Consider the following 21,368-nt stretch of genomic DNA (forward strand, 5'->3'; position numbering starts at 1 on the left):
ATTTCCCTCAGAGACAAATCACAAAAAAAAAACACAGTTCCAGTTCCTTTACGTTTATACATAAATGAACCTAATGCATTTGGCCTTCTTCCCTGACTGTGTGACAGTAGACCCGTTTAAGCCTTTGAAGCTTGACATTCTCCATATCCATTTCATTGCAGCCCAACTGCAATGCATTTTCCTCTAAACATATCCATTCTTTCTCTTATTGCTCATAAAGACTTTCAAGCCAAACTCCTAAAAATGCCTTCCCCTTCCACTACTGCAAGGGCGGAACTTATTCCAAGGACTCACCCTCGTGAACAAGGTCAGCAGTGTTGGAACCATTATTTGAATAAAGCAACAAAGCTAAGAGACTACAGCCATGTGACAGGGTTGCGAGAGTGTTCAGAAGAGTCGTAATGAATTGTCAATGTGTGTTATTTATTTATATATACAAATATTTTAAACTATCATTCTCCACTTCACATTAAGTTCTATTGGGCACATACCAGCTACATTTCCTGGATTATTTATCTCAGGTTTTTGCTAATTTTGCATAATTAAGGCTAATATCCATCATATATATAAGTGAAGATCATCAGCAGACAGCTCCACGCATTATAAGCCTACCAAGAGGTAGGAAATAGGAAAGGGTTCCTAAGCCAGATAATCCTGACGCTCACTGTATTAACATCCGCTAAGACAATTTTCTGCTTCGGATCCATACTGGTGCAGTGCCAAAGCTGGCTCAGTCAGCATGGCAGCTCTGACCCACCAACCCAGAGAGAGAGAGAGACAGAGAATGAGAGACAGAGAAAGGCATGGAGAGACAGACAGAGAGAGAATGAGAGAGAGAAGGCAGGGAGACAGAGAGAAAGAGAGCGAATGAGAGACAGATAAAGGCAGGGAGACACAGAGAGAAAGAGAGAGAGAGAGAGTGAGGGGGCGAGAGAGAGGCAGACAGCGAAAGAGGAATAGAGGGATAGAGAGAGAGACAAAGAGAAAGAGGGAGAGAGAGAGGGAGACAGACACAGAGACAGAGAGCAGAAGACAGAGCGCAGGGTCCCACCTGCACGGCCTGCCTGCCCTGCTGTGCGTCGGCCAGCAGCTGGATGGTGATGGCCCGGGAGTCCTGGACCGCGTCCTGGAGGTAGATGAAGCTGTGGCCCATGTGGCGGCCCACGCTGCACTCCCTGCAGATGGGCACGGAGCACGTGTCACAGAAGAAACGGAACACCTGAGAGAGAGAGAGAGAGAGAGAGGGATATTAGTCGTGAAAAGAGGTGTCCTTCCTCCTACTGCTCTTTCTTCCACACTCCCAGCTCCTCATAGGGTAAGACAAGGGTTCGTACGAAGGTCGTCTAATCAAACGGCAAACAAATTCAATTAAGAGCTCAGGCTACACGTTTTCCAGGGCTTGTGCAGTTTGGCTCTGTCATGCTTTACATCACAAACGATGCATGCAAAGCTGAGAGCTCGCATAATTTGCCAAACACATGAAAGGTTCACATTACAGCAACATGAAGGCGCCGCTCTAAGTCCGCTTTGCTGCGAGCTGGCGCTGCAGTACACTGTCCAGGACTGTGAGGGAGCTACGCGGCACGCATCCAGGAGAGAATGTACACACGGGATGTCGGTCTTTCTACAGCAGCAAGCGAAACAGCCCGCTAAACACCGCCAGGCGGGGGAATCATTCATCACTTTCGTAACGAGCGCGGCACCGAGACCCGCCGTTTCCACGCGTTTGCGTCTCCAGGTTTTCTTCGCGGCGGACGGCACCGCTGACGAGCGCTCCCGCGGCGCCCGTCCCGTCCCGCGCGCCATACGACGAGCCACGCCCCCCGCCCCGCGTTTCCAAACGCACGTGGGCAGGGAGCCCGGGCTGGGGGTAACCACAGAGACGGGTGGATGTGTGAAAGAAAGAGGGGCTCACTGCGAGTCGAAAAGGGAGGAAATTCCTCAAGACTGAAAGCGTACGGGCGAGCGACCGGGGCGGGAGCCGAGGAGCAATTTCCTGTCAGGATTCCAGCCGTGCGCTGCCTCCAGTACAGTCACCGTATTGACTGTTTCTCCAGGAACTCAAACATTCTTTACTGTATGCAAATGTGAAGACCACACATTAGGGGGAGGAATTTTTGCACGTGGATCCACTCAGATGAACACAAATGGCGTACAATTGGTGACTTGCAGGCAGGAAACAAATAGCACATTTCATTAAGAAATCTTGCTGGCATTTAGGCTACTTCAATCAGAAATGTGGTATGAACAAAGCATTCATCGTCACGTTCTATTGTAGAAAAACATCCTCGCTCTCTCTCCCCTGAGGCAGAAAAAAACATTTAAAAAAAGGAGAGTCATGGTCATGTGACAAATTAAATAACCAGTAAAATCTGATTAAAACCTTTATTTACCAGAGCATCCTTTTATAATCAACCATGCCTCACAGCAATCACGCAGATTTTTGATAGGGAGGAAATACCTACATTAAGTTCTGAATCTGTTGATCAGCTGTCACCGACTGCGAACAAGCACAAGTGATGATAATAAGAGTGCCAAGCCTACACAAAGCGCACATCTGACAGATGTGTTTAAAACCAATAAAAAGATTAATTATCCAAGACAAACAAATTCCATTTAGGAAAAATCTTGGTAATTCTTCAGGGAAGCAGACTATGGGCTGACCTACTGACTTCATTAACACAGGAACTGACAAATGGGACTTCTTTGATTTAATATATTTTTTAAAATACTATAATCCACATCTGACTCAATAAGCAGTCATTTATTGGATACACAATGACTCTCATTCCAGCCGATACTGCCAGCTGGCACAAAGCACTATAACCCAACAATGGAAATAAATCCAAATGAAATAATTATAAAATGTAATTAGACACATTTTCTGCACACCCCCACCCCTCTTCCTAACCCATCCTGTTTTTTCTAGTGTGGGGGGGGGCTCGGTTGTGGAAATAAGCGGGACTCCTGTGGGACTTCAGGCAGCAGGAATCAATCCATCAATAATGGAGGACTCCCCGAGAGAATCGCTGATCTAATGACGATGATGTAGCAGGCGAGCAGGACATCTCCCGCCCCCTCCCCCAAACTCAAGCCAAAAAACGCCTGCCCCCCCCACCCTCCCGCTCCCCTCCCCCGGTCCTCCACCCACCTCCCCTGCCGCAAACATTTCCAAAATTCCTGGGGCAGCCCGTAACAAAAGAGGGGAATGCAGCGAGGGTGGGTGGCCGGGGCGGGGGCAGCCGAAACGCAGAGACGCAGGATGACTCGGGGGCGGGGGAGGGGGGGTGGCTAAAGCAGGTCAAATGGCTATCTCAGCGGCCCTCTCCCAGGCACCGGAAAAAACTGACCCTTTCCCCACACGCTTATCGCCGCGGCTCCAGCGGTAAACAGCCATGGCCGCTCGCCCGGCCCCATCTCCCTGCACCGTACCCCTGACTCGCAGCCGATGGAAACGATGCTCGGGAGTGGCTGAGGCCCTTTGACGACATCGCTGTCACTCGAACAGACAGGCTCCATTTTCTACTTTCTATTATTATTCACCCTCTTGATATTCTTCACTCAATTGCTGCGGTTACAAACGCTCACACAGCTAAATCTCTGACTTGGTTTAAGAAAAGAATAATAATAATTCTCAGGAGGACAGAAGGCTGAAGTCAGGTGGAATTGACAATACGCTGCATTTTAGCTTATTCACCAGAATATAAGATCAGCACAGAGCATTCGGTCAGCCTTGGCAGCGCTCCATATACAACAACAACACAAAAGGTATGAGGCATCTTGCATATGCCTGGAGGTCCTTTTAGATTACATAAGACTACTTTCCTTCTACAGTGGCATCGATATATCGACTGTGCAGGATCTCGTCTACTGTTACAGAGATTAAAATTCACACTCTCCCACAGGAAAAGGCCTGACGATGCAATAACGCACACACGTTCATGCAAGCGTGCATATACACAGTGATACAGTCACTGTCAGCTTTAAAACAGCACAGAAAAGCAGACGCCAACCGTTGTGAAAAGAAATTGTGAGAGAATGACATAAACATTCTAGTAGTGGAACAACATATCCAATTGAATTTTCTGGAAGAACTGACCTTCACCAATAGAAAAGTATGGCCTGTGGATAATAATTCCTGGGCTACCTTTAGTTGTTGTGGAAAATTCAGGGGGAAAAAAAACAACCATGGGACTTGGACCTTAGCAATCTTAAATATGGCCTATGTTGTCTGAATAAAGGCAGCACGTATTAAACCAAGTATTAAACTGCTAAAGAGATCCAAAGATGACAGATAAAAATGATTGTTAATGATTTTATTATGTACTGTCAAAACAGTATCAAGCCTTAAAAAAAACACATTCAGACCATGGAGAACTCCCAGGTTCTCTTAATTGTAGCACGTTCACTATAAAAACTAAAAACAAGCGGCAATTTAGTTTGCTTTAATGTTAACGGGAAAATAAAAAAGAGGGGCATGTAAAATGCATTTGAAGCACAGCGGATTTCACAAATGAAGTAAACCACCCCTGCCGTAGCGTCATTATGACGGGCCTATGCAGGCCATACCAAACCAAAAACACCAACGGCTTGGGTCTTTGCCGGGAAGAGAGGAACCAAAAGCCACAGTGGGGATGGCCGTTTACTCATAAAACCCAGGCCTTCTCAAAAGAAGAGCAATACTGACTAACAATGGGGAAGAGCAGCATGACTCTCAACAGGATGCACTCTGTTTTACTTTGGGAGACACTGGCTTGAATTTCCTGTAGGTCCACCTCAATGAGCTCCATTCTCTTTCATTGTTTTCCCTACATTTAAATTAGAATGGACTGACCTTGTTCTGAAGACAAAGGTGCAAAATTGGGGGTGGGGGAGGGCAAGCAACTGGCTATGTGCTTCTTACCTTGAGACTCCACCCCCTCCTGTGCTAAGCAACGGTGCTGCACCAGTGATCTCCTAAGTTGTTTATTACCCAACAGAGTAAAAGGTCGTGTTCTACCAACAATTCCTGTACTGTTGTGGATTTCTTGTTGTGGTAAAGGATTAGGTCCTTACACTACTTCGGAGAATTCATCTTTTACACGTTTAAATCTTCTCAAGTGAACTGATCTTTGTGTTAATTTAGCGTTCTCCAATCCAAAGGCAAGAACAGACAGTTTTCACCAATACACTAGCCTGTCAGTGCTTTATTTTCTTGTGACTCATGTTGTTGAAACTCAGCATAAATGACTAACTCGCATATTTTCCAGCAGTGAGAAAGGTGCTCACCAGCTAGGATAATTGCTTTTGCGACCACCTATAAGCCATGACTTCATTTCTGGCAAGTCAGAACATTTCCAACATTACTGCTTAAAGTATTCAATCTCCCAGATCACGCTAACGAGGAGAACTTCCAGCTACTGAAATACATAATTTGCCAGCAGCTGTTTCCTGTACAACGATGATGAAGCAAGGGAAGAGAGAAATGGGGAAAGAAACAATGGTATCAAGATGCTAGAACCAAAAATAGAGCCGTTGAACAGAAGAGACAAGATAAGCCTTATTGGCCATGAAGATTTATTGGTCTGCAGAGACCTAGTAGCACAATAACCAGTAGAGGGGAAACAACAACCTGCAGCTCGACGTACACAACAGGAGATCATGCATACAATGGAACTGGCTAGCTACCTAGCTCACAAATAGCAAGGTTGGGAAAATCTCATTAACTTAAGCGTAACTGCACGTGGGGTCTCATACTATTTAGTTAAGAGATTTGTACTGCACGCCAGCCCCGAAATGTAGCTGCATTATAGTAGTAATACTGCTTTGTTTTGTATCACCTTATGACTCTCTTTTTCACACTGTGCAGAAGCTTTCACACACACTTTTTCTCTATGAAAAACCGATCACCCACAGTAAAATGGTGAACAAAACACAGCAGTGTCTGCATCTGAAGCACCTGGAGAGTTTGATCTTCGTAGAACTGGAGAGGGAGGGGGGACTGGGCGTACACCGACAAACAGGAGGGGGAAATCACAAATTACCGCAGAGGACTGCCCCGTAAACCTCTCCCGTGGAACCCGGGAAAGGGAAGTAAGGCATTCCATTTCATTAGCGATCCAAACATGCCCCCGCGCCCCTGTCGCACCACTTCACAGGTTTACTGAAGGGCAAGGCCAAACCCTAATTATACAGGCTATCCATAGAAGTCCTTCGCACAGGGAGCAGCTGCATGTAAACCTAGATTCGCCAATTCAACTCCAGTTACCTGCTTGTAAAGTGAACCTTCACTGAGGCCTAGCTACCGTGGTGGCATGTGTGGGGTTCATGTCTGAGGAGGCAATGCAGAAGGGGGTAAAGGTTGGGAATTGACTCTCCCTGCTCACAGTGTGGTACTAATCCAGTCATGTGAGAGAGATGTGAGGTCATATCGTTATCGTACCAAGGAGACTCCGTAGTGTACTGGTGAAAATCACCACCATTATGAATGTCTGCCAGAGAACTGGTCTCAACCACTCACTCCTTACTCCACATGATACCAGCTTCATTCAAACAGCAGAAAGCAAATAAAACCTGCATTTAAAAGCAAATTGATCCATAAATTCAGAATTTAATGATGATGTTAAGTAATGAATTCAATCACATATAAGTAGGACTACACATATGTCAAAATAACATAAGGACCATGATTAGGTTTTTGTTTTTTTTTGTTTTTTTTTTTTTAATTAAAATAATTTTATATAATTGTTTTTTCATTAATAAAACTTGCTTTTCTGAGACTCTGTAAGGGAAATTCATCTACTGCAAATGTTTATCTAAGAAAACTCTCAAGCCATTCAAATGCAGCTTGGTCAGAAATTATTGAACAGTTTAACTTCCCATGAAAATGACATGAATCTTCCTTCACAGAAAATTTTCCATGAATCTTAATGAGAATGGGGGACGGCCATCTTATGTCTTATGACCCGAGCAGACACAAGAAAACCGAAGCTCTTGAAGGCCAACGTCTGTTTGTTTACACTCGTCTAAGGAACAAGGTCAGCAGTGACAGGGCAGATGAATGAGCGATCGAGCCTGCGAGGCCTACATTTCCCAAGACCCCGGAGTTTAATCAGTGAAGCTTAGGGCGTGCGGAGCGCCTGAAGGAAATGATGAATACAGCAGTCGAGGCTGAGAGAGGGTGATCAGACAGGGCTGGGGTGGACGGTTATTAGGGAGGTCAAAGTGGCACGCGCACCCTCTCCCTCCTCCCCTCTCCCCAAAGTCATCCGCTACAACATCTGATGTGTCTTCAGTTTAGACTCATAGAACGCATGACAAAGGACACTGAATATGACGGGTAAAGCTATAACATTACCTTGCATTTACACTCAACTCTGAGAGGCTGAACGCAACAACCCTTAAGACTGAACAAGTAGACTGGCTCCAGCCCAGCAGCTTTTCACAACTACGAGAGACCCCTTTCTCTTTATCATTTATGAGACATCCTGTCCAGTAAATCCATCTCTCTTCAGGCCCGGCATGAATCTTTTATGAAGCTCACCCACCCCCCCTTGGTGCGTGTGGTTGATTCCTCCGAAGAATCGGAGGACTTCTTCTGAATTCCCTGGGCCCTGGCCTGCATGGTTAAGTGAAATGTGTCAGCAGGTTTTGGAGGATAATGTTTCCTTCGCAGCAGCCGCGTAGGAAAACCGGCAGCTTAGCGGAGAATGGCGGACGGCACGCCCACTCCCGTTCAGACTGAGGGGGGGGGGCCAGGTGGGAACATGCGAGAGAGAGCTGCCAATAACAAGAACGGTGGCGATAAGGACGATGCAGGGGCCTGATATTCACTTTGGTTGGAAAAAGTAGCTTCCTCTTAATCTGAGATTGATGTTTATCTGCGTTTCCCTGAGAACGGTGAAAGGCCGAAGCCGAGAGCCGCCCTGCGGAGAGGCGACAGGAGAGGGAGGGGCGCCGCATGCCAAGTGTGCAGAATCGGAGGAAAACGTTGGCTATTAATAAACCGGTGTCATGTGACACTGGCATCCCAAGAGGTGACAGCCTGGGAGCCCTCTCACTCACACCACGTTTCAGCACAGGCCAAGTTGACAGAGATACTTCTCCTCCAAAAAGCGGTTTTACTGGTGTACAAGAGAAACAACCTGAGATGCCTTAAGAAAGTAGATGGATTTTTGTTGTTGTTGTGGTTTTAAAAATTAAAGTACAAATGTATTTTAAAATATTAAATTGAAATTGATACAAAAGGCCTCCATAATATTCAATCAATCAATCAAATTTTATTTGTATAGCGTAATTTACAGCAGTTGTCACAATACGCTTTACATTACATTACATTACATTACAGGCATTTAGCAGACGCTCTTATCCAGAGCGACTTACACAACTTTTTACATATCACTTTACATTGTATCCATTTATACAGCTGGATATATACTGAAGCAATGCAGGTTAAGTACCTTGCTCAAGGGTACAACGGCAGTGTCCTTACCCGGGACTCGAACCTGCGACCTTTCGGTTACAAGCGCAGTTCCTTACCCACTGTGCCACACTCCGTCCTGACCTGCTTTACAGACAACCCTGGCCTAAACCCCCACAGGAGCAAGCCTAAGGCAACAGTGGCAAGGAAAAACTCCATTTTATTATTCCCTTTCCCTAAAGGGATTATTCCCTTTCAATCGCAGAAAACTATTGTTTGTATTACGTATGCTTTCCGGCCAACAATGTTTTCAATTCCGCAAGTAAACCGGACAGCAAACAGCCGTAAGCCCGCAGGAGCCGGCAGAACAACACGCTTGCCACACGCCAACATTTCCACACCCCGGCTGCAGCACATCCGTCTAATTAATGCAAGGATTCCATGAGTGGATAATCTCAATCACCACACTATGCTAATCTCACAATCAACAAACCCTGGAATGCCTTCTGTTTGTCTAATCTGCTTTCTTGGAAGTCACAAGTGCCCTTGGGCCCCTCTGCAGCGTGGAGCGCTTTCTGGCAGGAAACCCACACGCACGCCAACATGTTGTTTTGAAACCTCGCCAGTGGCTGCAGCAGGGAGGTGTTGGCCGGGCAGCGAATCTGATTGGTCGTTTTCTTAGAGGGAGAGGGAGAGGGAGAGAGAGGAAAAAAAGCTAAACAGAATCAGCTGGTCGCTGCCACTAGTGTGTGTGTGTGTGTCTGTGTGTGTGTGTACCACGTGAGCGGGGTGTAGAGGGCCTCACACAGTCACCTGCAGCTGCGCGTCTCATTTTACAGGACCGGGGAGAAGTGCATGCGTGTGTCTGCTCACACGTGCGTGTGAGTGCGTCGTAACGAAGGGGGCGGGTAACCCAGCTACATGGGCTTATTGCACCACACCACCAGTACGTCTGCACACAGACACACACACACACACACAACACCCCAGCATTTCGTAGCGGGGCTTCGGAGACTGTCAGAGTTTAGGGAGGCTGGTTACGTTCGCCCCTCTCCGTCCGCGTTCGGCCAATAGGAAGCAGATTTCCCGCATGCCTCCAAACCGGCCCACAGGAAATGACCTCAGAGAGGAAAACCCCTGCTTTGATGGTGCTCCGGAGGCCCTCGGTGTTATGTAAGCGTTTCCTTGCATGCGGTCCGGCTGCGAGCACGCCAGCGGGCTGCGGATCGGACTGCGGAGGGAAAGGGGGACCTGCCGAACAGCGCTGCCGTTCCCCAGCGCGCAAACAGGCTGGCAACACGGCTACCAGGAAAACCAGCGCGCAAACAGGCTGGCAACACGGCTACCAGGAAAACCAGCGCGCAAACAGGCTGGCAACACGGCTACCAGGAAAACCAGCGCGCAAACAGGCTGGCAACACGGCTACCAGGAAAACCAGCGCGCAAACAGGCTGGCAACACGGCTACCAGGAAAACCGAGCCTACGCCCACAGGCAAGCAGTCCCCGCTACAGCTATCAGTGCTTATCCTTGGCCAAAACAGGGTGTAAAATAGCACTTTTAGCCTAAAAATTACACATTTGGACGGTCTAATGAACTGAGCCAAAATGTCTGAAACTCATCCTGCATTTGAATGCCAGGACACTTTTGAGACATTTCAATGCAGCCCCACAACCGAATTGCTAACATGTGCACATCACGAATGAAACAACAACAGTGCCTTCCTGTGTACATTAAAACAAGTTTTAATTTAGCAAGAGCATAATGCATGTGTAGGCACACTGACCGGTGCCTTTATGCGCTAACGGTGTGAAAAGGAGTCTAGAGTAGTCAGGATCTGCCTGCACATCTGCGCACTGCAAACCCTTTTCAGTGCACTCTCAATTACGCATTTTACGACACTGCAAGAACCATCGCTTTCTTTGAACTTGCAGTAACTGTTTTGCTTAATTCAATATTATATTGCTTCCTTTAAGAAATCTTAGCGCAAAGTTGAATATTTTGTGTTGAATGTTTTTTTTGTTGTTGCATTTTTACAGCACATGTCCTTCTAGTGTTTTCTTAGTCAATAAATCAATCTTCAAACTTCACATGTATACTGCACTCTTTCATGCATATTGCGATAACTCTTGTTATTAGCCAAAATAAGAAATATTCCATTATATTTTAAGCCATACTTCTCAGCTGTACAGGATCTACAGTGGCAGCTCGTGCAAATCTCACATAAGTTACTCATTTACAATTATGAGCAAATAAGAAACAATCCTTCACTGATGAGGACCCTTTGAAAAAACAGCCCTTCCTGTTCAGAGTGGACAAATGGAAGGCATTAAAACCTGATGACAGAACAGCATTCACGAAAGGTATCCGATTCCCCAAGTCAGCTGCTGACTCAGGCAGCGAACGCCTAAAAGCGGGCTGAATCTTCTAGAATTCAAGATGGCCGTGAGGATAATTGTGCAGAGGGGGTGGGCACCCTCAACAGTTTACCAAAAGTTCATAAAGCTAAACCACAATGGCCTGCCAGACAGCGTCGGAAGTTTAGTCTGCGTGAGTCACACTGAATTCTCCCCACAGTCTGGATGGTTCTGAAAAAGCTTTAGATTCTGAACCAATACCTCATTCCATCACCATGTAAGGAATCAAATATTCTCACATTCTGGTCCCTGATTCATAGGAACAAATGGGCCCCTTTGACCCTGCAGTACCAAGGTACATTAAATGAGAATCTAATCAGTCTTTCAGAATAACAGAGAAAAGTCGTGTTAAAAGGTTCTGTCTGCACAACTGCAGATACAATGCATGGTTCTTACATAGAATAAGGAATTTTGCAAAAAGTGTTAATGGCATCCTGAGTATTTCTTTCTTATAGAACCACTATGTCATAAAAAAGAACATACAAACATATATTTGCATTTGGTCGCGATCTTCACGCAAGGGAAGAAAGAAAAAAAAAATCACAGGAAATTTTGCGACTTGTTTCTAATTACTTTGCACATGTTGTGCATTAAGTCACTGGAAGTAGAACTTCACTGACTTTGAGTTTGCTGGCTGTTCCGAGCTCCCTAAAGATAAGTGCCTGCAGATGGAAGGAAGGCTGTGACAGAAAATCCCACAGTTGGATGTCCTGTTTTCTGCCGACAGAGCTACGCTCCTCTTACGTTTCGGAGCTGGGCTGATTTTAAGTGTACCCTCACAGATTCTATATCAAAGCGCAGAGAGGAAGGCATATGAAAATAGTTACAAACAGATAGAGACACGGATGGGGGGGGGGGGGGGGGACTGAGCCAAGGAGTCATAAAATAAAAGCTTTGCAGATATTTCCCGAAAATCTGTCCCAAAAAAATGCTAACAAATTCTTTACAGACCCAAAATACATTTATTGGATCCGTTCCCGTCTCCATTTCTATCTCCACTGCATTTCAATGCATGCTAAATGCTAAATACAAAATAACATCAATTCACTTCATACTGCTGTTGGAAAGGCTAAAACAGGCTGCGCAGGCACCGTACCTGAATTTGAGAGCGCCGCACTTAATCGGTATGGAGAATTAACAGTAAGTGGACCTCGTACCGATCTTCGCCGCACTATCTGCAAACGCGCAGCGCACGCAAGGAAGCTGTCATTTCCCTGTCCCTGCGAGATCGAGTGGTTGGTTATGTAATTGCTGCTGTCAAATAAAGTCACACTAGTTTCTGAAATGTGACAATTTCCCAGAGTCATTTTAATACCATGAGTTCCAGTTTGAAATGTATTTCGCCAATCAGGAAGAGCATTTCCTAGTTGTATACACATCCTTTATACATTCTTAAAATAAGCGTCTTCCCTCTCAACCCAATTCACACTGCCCCTCCCCCACCCAGTGGGTAGGCTTCCGGCTGTAACCCTGAACAAATACAAAGTAATTCTTTTTTGAGTGTGTCCAGTATATTTCCTATGTGATGTAGCATAGACATACATCACAATTACACAGGACCTTCAGAACTAAAACAAGGTAGCAAATTCTGATCATCAGCACTACTGTTTATTTATGCACGCACTCAGTAGAACACCCTCACCCGGAGAGCAATGTCACAGCCTATTTAGATACACATTCTCTAACCATTCACAACTTAGCCATAAACCCTGCTCAGAGACGCAACAGTCCAGTGGAGTTCCAAGAAGCCTCCCAAGATCCGCACAGTTCTCCCGCAAGGCCCTTTTATTACTCGCCAAACAACCGAGGAACCAAAGGGAGGTGAGAATGAAAGGTTTCATAGCTTGCAAAAAAAGAAAAAAAAAGTCAATGATTCACCCAGTTACATCTGGTGACACTAAGGAAATGGCATGTGCCACCTTCATATAAAAATTTCACACACGCGGGATCTTGCCGTGATTGGGACCCCCCGTCATTGATTACTGGCACAAAGACAGCAGCGGTGGAGGAGGGGCTTCCTGGAACAGGGTCCCCAGCCACCAGATGTGGGGTTTGGGGGGAGGGGGAGGGGGAGGGGGAAGGAGTTACAATCACTATGTGACACAGGGAAATTGTGGTTAGATGCACCTCCCGGGGCGCTGCACAGAAGCATGAGCACACTGGTCCTCCCCCAGGACCCATAACCTCCTAAATTACGAGGCATACACACACCAGTGTGTCCCTTCAAATGTTTTGCGGACTAAATGAGATGCTCAGTGGCCTTCACAGTCTTGTCATTTCATACTATGGCTGAAGAGTCTGCCCACAACAAACTTTGCCACCAACAATATTTTAAGTATGACTTGCATAATACCTATAATTACAGGCATTGCCATTTCTTGGCGGGAAAAAATGAGTGATTACTAAGAAAAGTAGTTTTTTGTGCAGCCAAAACAAAAACTTCTAGACTCCAGCAAGTCCATTTTCCATAACCTAATCACATCAATTCATTAGCTTAAAAATCAACTGGTCAAATGACAACGACCTGCTGCTGATGTAAGCACATTTTTTCTAAGACCTTCGCAATATTTTTACTTCTGCAGCAAGTTTTACTTCTTCATTTAGCACAGCAGAAACTTCAGACATCTGTTACCATATTACCATTACCGTTCTTGTTGTTCCAGTAAGATCATTTTTCACTGTGGTGTATTGCAAATAACAGTCACAGATCGAAATTAAATTAACAAAGTTCAAAGCCTGACATTAGGCCTTCAGAAAGAGGACCAAATCCATTAAGAGAGAAAGCTGGACCTTCCAACTGATGTCAGGGCACTCCCCTTTCTTGAACAAACAAGGCTTTGTTCGACCATGCAGAGTAAAACGCTGTCAAAAATGGTTTCTGTCCCTCTACGTGGTGAGGAATCAATGGCGCTGCGCTAATTAGGTCTCCCTGACCTTTTCAAAAATGTCAAATGCAGATTTCTTTGTTTTTTTTTTTTTGTTTTTTTTTTCCTGAGCTGAAAGACGCATCTGCTCAAAGACGCCTCCCGCCCTGCATTGCCTACACAACAAATGCGCGTTCAAAAATACAACGCTCACGCACGGCAATGAACCTACCTGCGGGAGAGGCGCAATGAGCCAGAGACACTGGAGCGCGGCCTAAAAATAAGCATCTCCACCTCCCTGCTAAAACCGCTACACAGATAAACAGGCCCGCCCGACACGGGCCGAGAACGCTCCGGAAAAGAGAGCTACGAGCTGCGAGCGCTGAGGCACCAAGCACACCCTTACAGACGGGCTGTTTCCCCCGCAGCATAGCTGGCTTTTACATGTCAGGCCTAAACCCAATTTCAAGCTTTTCATCAGGCATAATATTCCCTTGTTCAAATATTCTGTCATGAGAGCACAAATCAATTCCGTCATTCAATACTCCGATACTTGTTAATTAACAAAAGAGATTAAGAAAAATCCAATGTTATTCTTATCAATATTAATGAAATAACATGCCATGAAATAACATACTTAACTCATATTAATTTTCCCTTTACAATTGTGTATGCAGAACCTTTTGCACAGTTAAATTATTCAAATGTGATCATTAAAACCATAGAATATTTTTTATAACAGATTAAACTAAATGCAAATCAATGATTCCCAAGAAGAAAAAAAAGAGCTGTAGTGCACTTTGCCCTTTACTTATGAGCAACAAGACCCAGCTGCCAAATGTAGCTGCATTACATAGAAAGAGTGTCATTCACACATTGCATTAATGCATTCCCTTTAACCAGAGAGATATAGAAAAAGTGGAAAATTCAGGAGTACAAAAATGTAATTACAAAAAAACAATGTTACCAAAATCCACAGGAGGCCCAAAGTCAAAGAGGACCAGTGGCTAGACCATTATAAGTTAAAAATGTTCCTTTCTAAAAAAAGAAGCTATACATTAAACGTTTTATTATTCTTATCTATGAAAATACTGATAATTAAACATTACGAAGAGAAACAATGAGAAGTATGAGAAGGAATTAATGTTAGGCACTGTAAAAACCAAATGGTCATTAAAAAGATTGGTCAAAAAAAGAACCTTGAGGTTTGTCTTTGCTGCTCATATTCACAATGGCACAATACAACACCCGCTCTGGACTCATCTACTGACCTCTGACTCATGACCTCAGCCCCTCCCCCCCAACCCCCCCCCAACCCCCCAACCCCCCAAAATGCAGCAGAGATTTGGTTGGGTTATAGGGGTTTTCCCATGAGCCTCTCCCCTCCAAGCACATTGCCATGGAGACAGGGCATTCCCATAATTCAACCCGCAGCGGTGTGGCACGTTCTCGGGATTAACAAAACCAGTCCCCCGTACACGCCCCCCCCCCAAAAGTCCTCCCCCGCAGAGTGACTGAAGACCATAGAGTCTGCCTTTCATGGAAAGTTTTTTACGTGTGTAATCCAATTCTCTTCCGTTTCTGCTGGTCTTTCGCCATTCTTCCATTAAATGTGAAAAAACTGTAGCTGCTGGAAAAGGTGGGCCATTTACATGGAACCATGTTAACTGCACTATCCAAGGTTCTTCTGTAGCTGTAGTTTAGAGACACAGAAATTATACAGCTTCCACTCCATTCACACTGTGCATTCATAATGTTTTTTATGTAGTACTGACTGCATTTTGTTCCTAGATTGACAATAAATGAGCCCATTCACAACAGTATTATACTCTCTGCTCAGCATCAAACTAAGAGTTCTAGCTGTGTGTTTTACACAGTTCTGGTAAACATGTTCATGTAATGACAAAACAGTAATGTTCACAGCTGCTTTTCTGCATTTCATTAAGTTCATTAAGCAGTACATTATAAAGAACTATTTTAAAAAATCATATCCACTGTCCCACTTTGCGAATTAGCATTACAATTTACTTTTGACTTTGAATAAAGTTAAACTTTACAACACACACTGTCAACTCAAAACATGGACTAAAGAAAGGGCAAAGGGCAGCTCAGTTCAATGGATAATTATTTGTTTTCCCAATTGTGGACATTAACACTACTAGAGTACAAATAAATATATTGGGTGTCTCACCAAACTGTTTAGTGACAGTTTGTTTCCATCAAAATGTGGTAGCTCCCAGACAAGGATGCACACTGGCCACAGAACAAATGCATACTGAGCGATACCTGAGTTAACCACTGAGTTCCCAATGTAATGCACTGAAAATCATGCCAAATTGTCCATTTTGGACCAACTGGTGTCCAAGATTACAATCACAACTCATATGAAATATGAATATTTTGAATGGAATATGGCATTTGAATATTTACAAATCAACTGTCTTGAATGAACAGGCATAATTGCATATGAAAGACAATAACAAAAAAGCAAACACATAAAATCACATAACAAGATGGCTGCCAGTGAAGAAAGGGTTATTACCTGCTGCAGAGTTGGAATAGTGTTCCTATTGAGTTCCACAAGTGGGAAAAAAAAACATTACAACATTAAACTGTAATGAATTTACTGTATGTAATGGAATTATGACCTAGTGACAAGGTGTCAACTTTGGGGAAGATCAAGATCAAATTAAATCCCAGGCTATTTAACAAAGAAAATAGCAAGCGCTGCTCTTTAATTCAGCATGTGTTGACATGCACTGCTGTAACAGAGTCCTATAAATAATGAAGTAGCTTTTAAGTCTCTTAACACAGAACAAGGTGACAGAAATGGGTGGGAAACGACAAAACAATACAATAACAGCTCCATTTTTTTTTTGTTAAATGCTGCAAATTCTTCTGAAGGGCTTGCTTAAGCACGTTTTTCCATTTGCATTCTTTCTGAGCAGAAACCCACACTCTCATTGCGCTGAAAACATCTCCGCAGCATTGGGGGCTAGCTTCATTCTTAACTGCATCTGTCATTTAGAGTCGGATCTGGCAGGCTAATGGCCGGCTTCCGGAACTTTTTTCTAGTCGTTAACTCTGGGGTTCCGTCCGTCCACAGAGGCGGCCATCGTCCAGGCCTCTGTGTCACCAGTTAAAATGTCGGTAGGAAATATCTCATTAAAGCTCTAATAAAAGCACCGGTGCGCTAGTGTTGTGTGACACCGTTTAACCGCGCAATGTGTTAATTAGCCCTAATCGGTCCTCGTTACAGCCCCACCAGGGAGGAGGCGGGAGGCCCCAGCAGTACCTACAGATCTGAAGGTGACCGCTGAGACAGAATGGCTTAGTCTGCTCTCACCATTAGAACGTCCCCAAAAAGTAAGAGGTTGGGGGATGTAGGGCCCAGAAAAACTGTCATTTGACCCCCCTCCCGCCATCCGAAGGGAAGGAGCGACCTTCAAGCCATCCAGCCAACGCGAGATCTGGCTGTTGAATTTTTTTCGGCAGACAGGCCGGCTGTCTTGCACATGAAGCACCTGGGCTGTGTGTCCAAGCAGCTCCACATTCCTCTTTTTATGGCGGAGGAGGAGTGAGGCAGTGAAAGAGGGAGAGAGAAAGAAGGGGGGGGGTTGGGCCTGTACTCTGGGAGATTTCAGTCAGCTCCCCCACCCCCAACCTTCATTGTCCCCCATGTCCCGAGAGGGCACGGCGACAGCACTGGGCTGGTGCTGACATCATGCCATTTTGAGAGCCTCCTCTCAGCTGAGAACAAGCAGTAGCAATGGCCTTGTCCATCAGCCTCTGGCCTGAAAACCAATGACAACCGTGCTCTATACTGAGATAATGCATTCGCAAGACTACGTAAGGCTAAGCTACCAAATGCAGCAGGTGGGTCACCTGCTGAACCAGCATGGAGTAGTAGGTTTTGTTTGTGGGTTAGAAGCAAAAGATTTCCCATCATGGTCCATACTGTACACAATGAACATTAAAGGTTGGCCAGCTCAATGATAAGAGCAGCTGGAGAAGTATGCTGCAATGTGTAGAGTCAAACAGCCTGACTTGGTTATACCTGAACCGCAATAGCACGAAGGCGTGAACCTGTCAAGGCCTCAGAGCGAGATTCACATTCGTTCCCACTTTCATTCCAAAAGCTAACAGACGCGACAGCCTTTGAACCCCTCCGCTCGGTTACTTCCTGGCGCCTCCACACTACTGTTGACATCTCGGGCCAGAAAAGCGTGTTGGAGGATGAGAAGAATGCAAATGTCTGTAATTCTACGTTCCACGTTTTTTTTACGCAGACGACAGCCGAGCGACTGAGACCGATGCCCTGCTGCACGTGATGCTCTCCGTGCGTCGCTACGGATTACAGCGCAGAGAGTTATCAGCCGTACCCGTTCTGATCTCAAATTGCTAGAACTATACAATCACTTTCACTCTGTAGCTTTTTGTCTGTACGCAGCATTACGTTATCCACAGCATGGCTTAGACCTCAACACCAGGAACACTTCCTTGCAATGCTACACTAGAAAAAAATTAAAAATCCACCAGAAAAATGTGGAATATATATATACTGTAATTAAATTTTTATACAGTGTTCTATCGTTTGGATTTAACATTAAGATCCTCTGCTTTAGCCCTGAGAAGAAACCAAGCCAAAACATACCGGGAATCACAATTTAGGTTCATCAGAGCATTATTAGTTGTACAATGACTCTGCAATTTTAACACTGTTTTGTTTAATACCTCAAATGTCAAACGCCGTTAAAAGGGAATGGGCTGTAATTCACGGTTTTGAAAGAAACTTGGCTTAAGCAGAGCTTTCAACAGGCAGGGGCTTATTTCTGTTGGGGCCACTTTTGGCTGTGGCGTAATCGCCGCGCTGTTCCCTCGCTGAAGGCCTTCAGCGCTGAGAGCGGGAGAGAGAGGCCGGTGACATAACCACGCTGCGCTCGGAGTGCCTGACATGCGCCCGCCCACCGCATGACCCACATTTGTGACCTGCCAAAATAAAAACAAGCACCACGTGACCACAGAGGCCCGCTGGCGGTTACGGTCGTCACGTGCACGGCGTGCAGGTACTCCCGTAGCAAGACACATTTCTGCTCACGTTCAACTGAAAGTTCTGCTTACCGGGGAATCTTGTGATAATGGTCAGTTAAACTGTTTATAAATCAGTAAAGTTCCAGCATTTCTCACTCCAAAAAATCTCATTTGTCCTGAATTTTCAAAAGCTATCATACAAGGTTATTGATGAACATAAAATTTTGTGCACAGAGACCAAAATATTCAAAAAAGGAAATTTTATACAATGTATTTTCAAACTACTTTCTGTGACTTCCTGTCTTTTTGTCTCTAACCTAGAAACCTCCTTTATGTATTGAAAAAAACAATGCAAATGGAATGAAGTAAATAAATCTTTTTTTAAATTTTATGTATATGCTTTCACAAATAAAATAACATTTTTACTCTTACCCCATAGGCCTTCAAAATGACTAAAACCCTGTTTTAGTTACTGTCACCTGAAAGACAGCAGTAGCAACACAATAGCTCTGTTTCCACAGATCAGTAGCCATACAAGAGCTGCTCTAAAGTGCACCAGTGTGGCGTATTACATTTCAACCATGCAAGTCTTCCTTACTGGTCATGTGCTAATAACAGTAATGCATCTTCAGGCTAACCTCCTTCCTTTAACTGTCACAAACTTTCACAATTAACAACAACACAGCCAAACTGCACAGCCCCAGAGCCAAAGCTCTGCTTTATGCATGTAGCTAGGAAACCAGGGCAAGTGTAAGGGCAGGTCCAAGAGCACTGAGAGGATTTGTACCCTGGGTAAGGTACAAATCGCCATGGCGTTAATTGCACAAAGCCAGGCAATAGCATGGCAGAGACAGTCACATGGTCACAGCAGGGACGCAATGTGGCAGGCAACGCCAACCATAATGGGATGCGGCTTCATTTTTTTAAAACCCTAAGAAGATCGCCCAATGGTGTGGAAGGCATGGCAGGTATAGCTGACCTACTGCTAAGGCGGGTCAGTGGAAACGCGGCTAATGTGTTTACAGGGGGGCTGGCGGGGGAGCCGAGGTTGAAGCCTTTCTTAAAATAGAGCACCATCTGGCAAACAAGCCACTGAAGATGGAGGCCCACCATCCTTAAATCAAGGGGTTAAATTTACACCATTACTGGGCAAACGCCACCGATTGGTGTATTTTAGCAAAGGTGGGGAAAGGAGGGGCAGAGGGCTATAAATTACCTCATTCCAAGCAGACTGAGAGAAACAAGCCCTTATGAAATCACACCGACATAAATAAGGGAACTTTTCACTGCACTAAACTACAATAATGGAAAGACAGATGCAATCTTCACCAAGATTTTCAAAATAAGACTCTTGAGAGCTTTATTTCTGAAGTAGTATCTAATGTTTGTGCAGATTGACTGAAACTTGGGCAATAACTCTGTCACTGCGATTAGTAGATTAATTTATTAATCAGTGTTACTAACTAACAAATGCATAAGCAGAACAATGAAGATTTTTTTAATAAGGGGCATTCATATGAATGTTTCATTTTACATAAACAGAATTTTTTTAAAATTAATTAGAAAACTGTTCACTTCCCAAATGGAGTGTCTCATAGCCTTTCATTGCTGAAGCTTACTGTATTAGCAAGAGGAAAGAAACTGAATAGAGTAATGAGGAATTTCACCCCTGTTTCACCCCCCCCACTGACAGTTAAAATGCAGCAAAATGAATATACTGCTTATTATGAATTTTTGCAAAAGTCCACATTTTGACTGAAAATGTCAACAAGGTCATGGTCACATTGTCAACTGTTATAACTACACCTCATTACCGACCAAAACAAGAGAACCCTGATATAACAGATGAGTTGAGATTGGAGAATAGAGATCATGCAGCATATACTGTTTCAACAATCTTAGTCAAAAAAAAATTATTCTAAAACACCAGGCAGCTATTTTATAAGATTACAGTCTTTTCAGAAAGGTATGTCAGAGGGGATGACTTTTGCAATTAAAACTTTTAGTTTTGACAGATATAGCAATTCTGTGTTTGTGAGCTTAACTGTTATTTGCACTGAATGAGAACTGTCAAGTGCCACTCCCACGCTGGTGTCGTCTGGCCCAATATTGACAATTCCAAGAAAACCCGGCTGTGTACATGCACATTACTCACTTTTTGTCCTGGACACCAGAGTCAGTCTCCCTACTGGGAAGATTCAACAGGACGAAAAATAGAAAACAATGGACAAATTAGGGTTCTGAAACAGTTTTCCTTCCTAAACACCATCATCCCAAATTTGGTTTGAGGGGAGACGGCCTTTTATGTTAATCTTGACAATGGACGTTGGTCAGAACTCTGAATTCTATAAACCTGTAGTCGCGTTCCCTGCCAGCAACCCGACCCCCCCCACCCCCCTCCGTTCTCACAATTACCAGCACCAGTCTCACTGTATCAGCTGGAGAGAGCAGAGCCTGGGGACTCTTATCAGCTCATTAACACAGACGCTTTTAATGGAATGATAACATTACCGAGAGCTGGGTGCCAACAACAAACACGCGGGAAAAAGAATGTGGTGAACTGCTGATAAACTGCTGCTCCATTTACCTGGGGCGAGATGAGGAGAGACCATTTTCAATACCAAACTGAAGCCGTCAGAGAACAAAAAATGAGAGCAATC

General features: G+C 44.6%; 1 protein-coding gene across 1 annotated transcript in view; it reads right to left on the bottom strand.

Annotated features, from left to right (window-relative positions):
* Positions 1 to 21,368, bottom strand: part of LOC135261454 (E3 ubiquitin-protein ligase TRIM71-like) — a 40,905-nt gene that overhangs the window by 15,691 nt on the left and 3,846 nt on the right. Inside the window, exon 2 of the mRNA XM_064347769.1 lies at positions 1,052 to 1,219. Coding sequence (XP_064203839.1) covers positions 1,052 to 1,219 — 168 coding nt within the window. The remainder of the gene's footprint in view (positions 1 to 1,051; positions 1,220 to 21,368) is intronic.

Source organism: Anguilla rostrata, chromosome 8 (assembly GCF_018555375.3).
Source record: "Anguilla rostrata isolate EN2019 chromosome 8, ASM1855537v3, whole genome shotgun sequence".
Classification (NCBI taxonomy): Eukaryota; Metazoa; Chordata; class Actinopteri; order Anguilliformes; family Anguillidae; genus Anguilla; species Anguilla rostrata.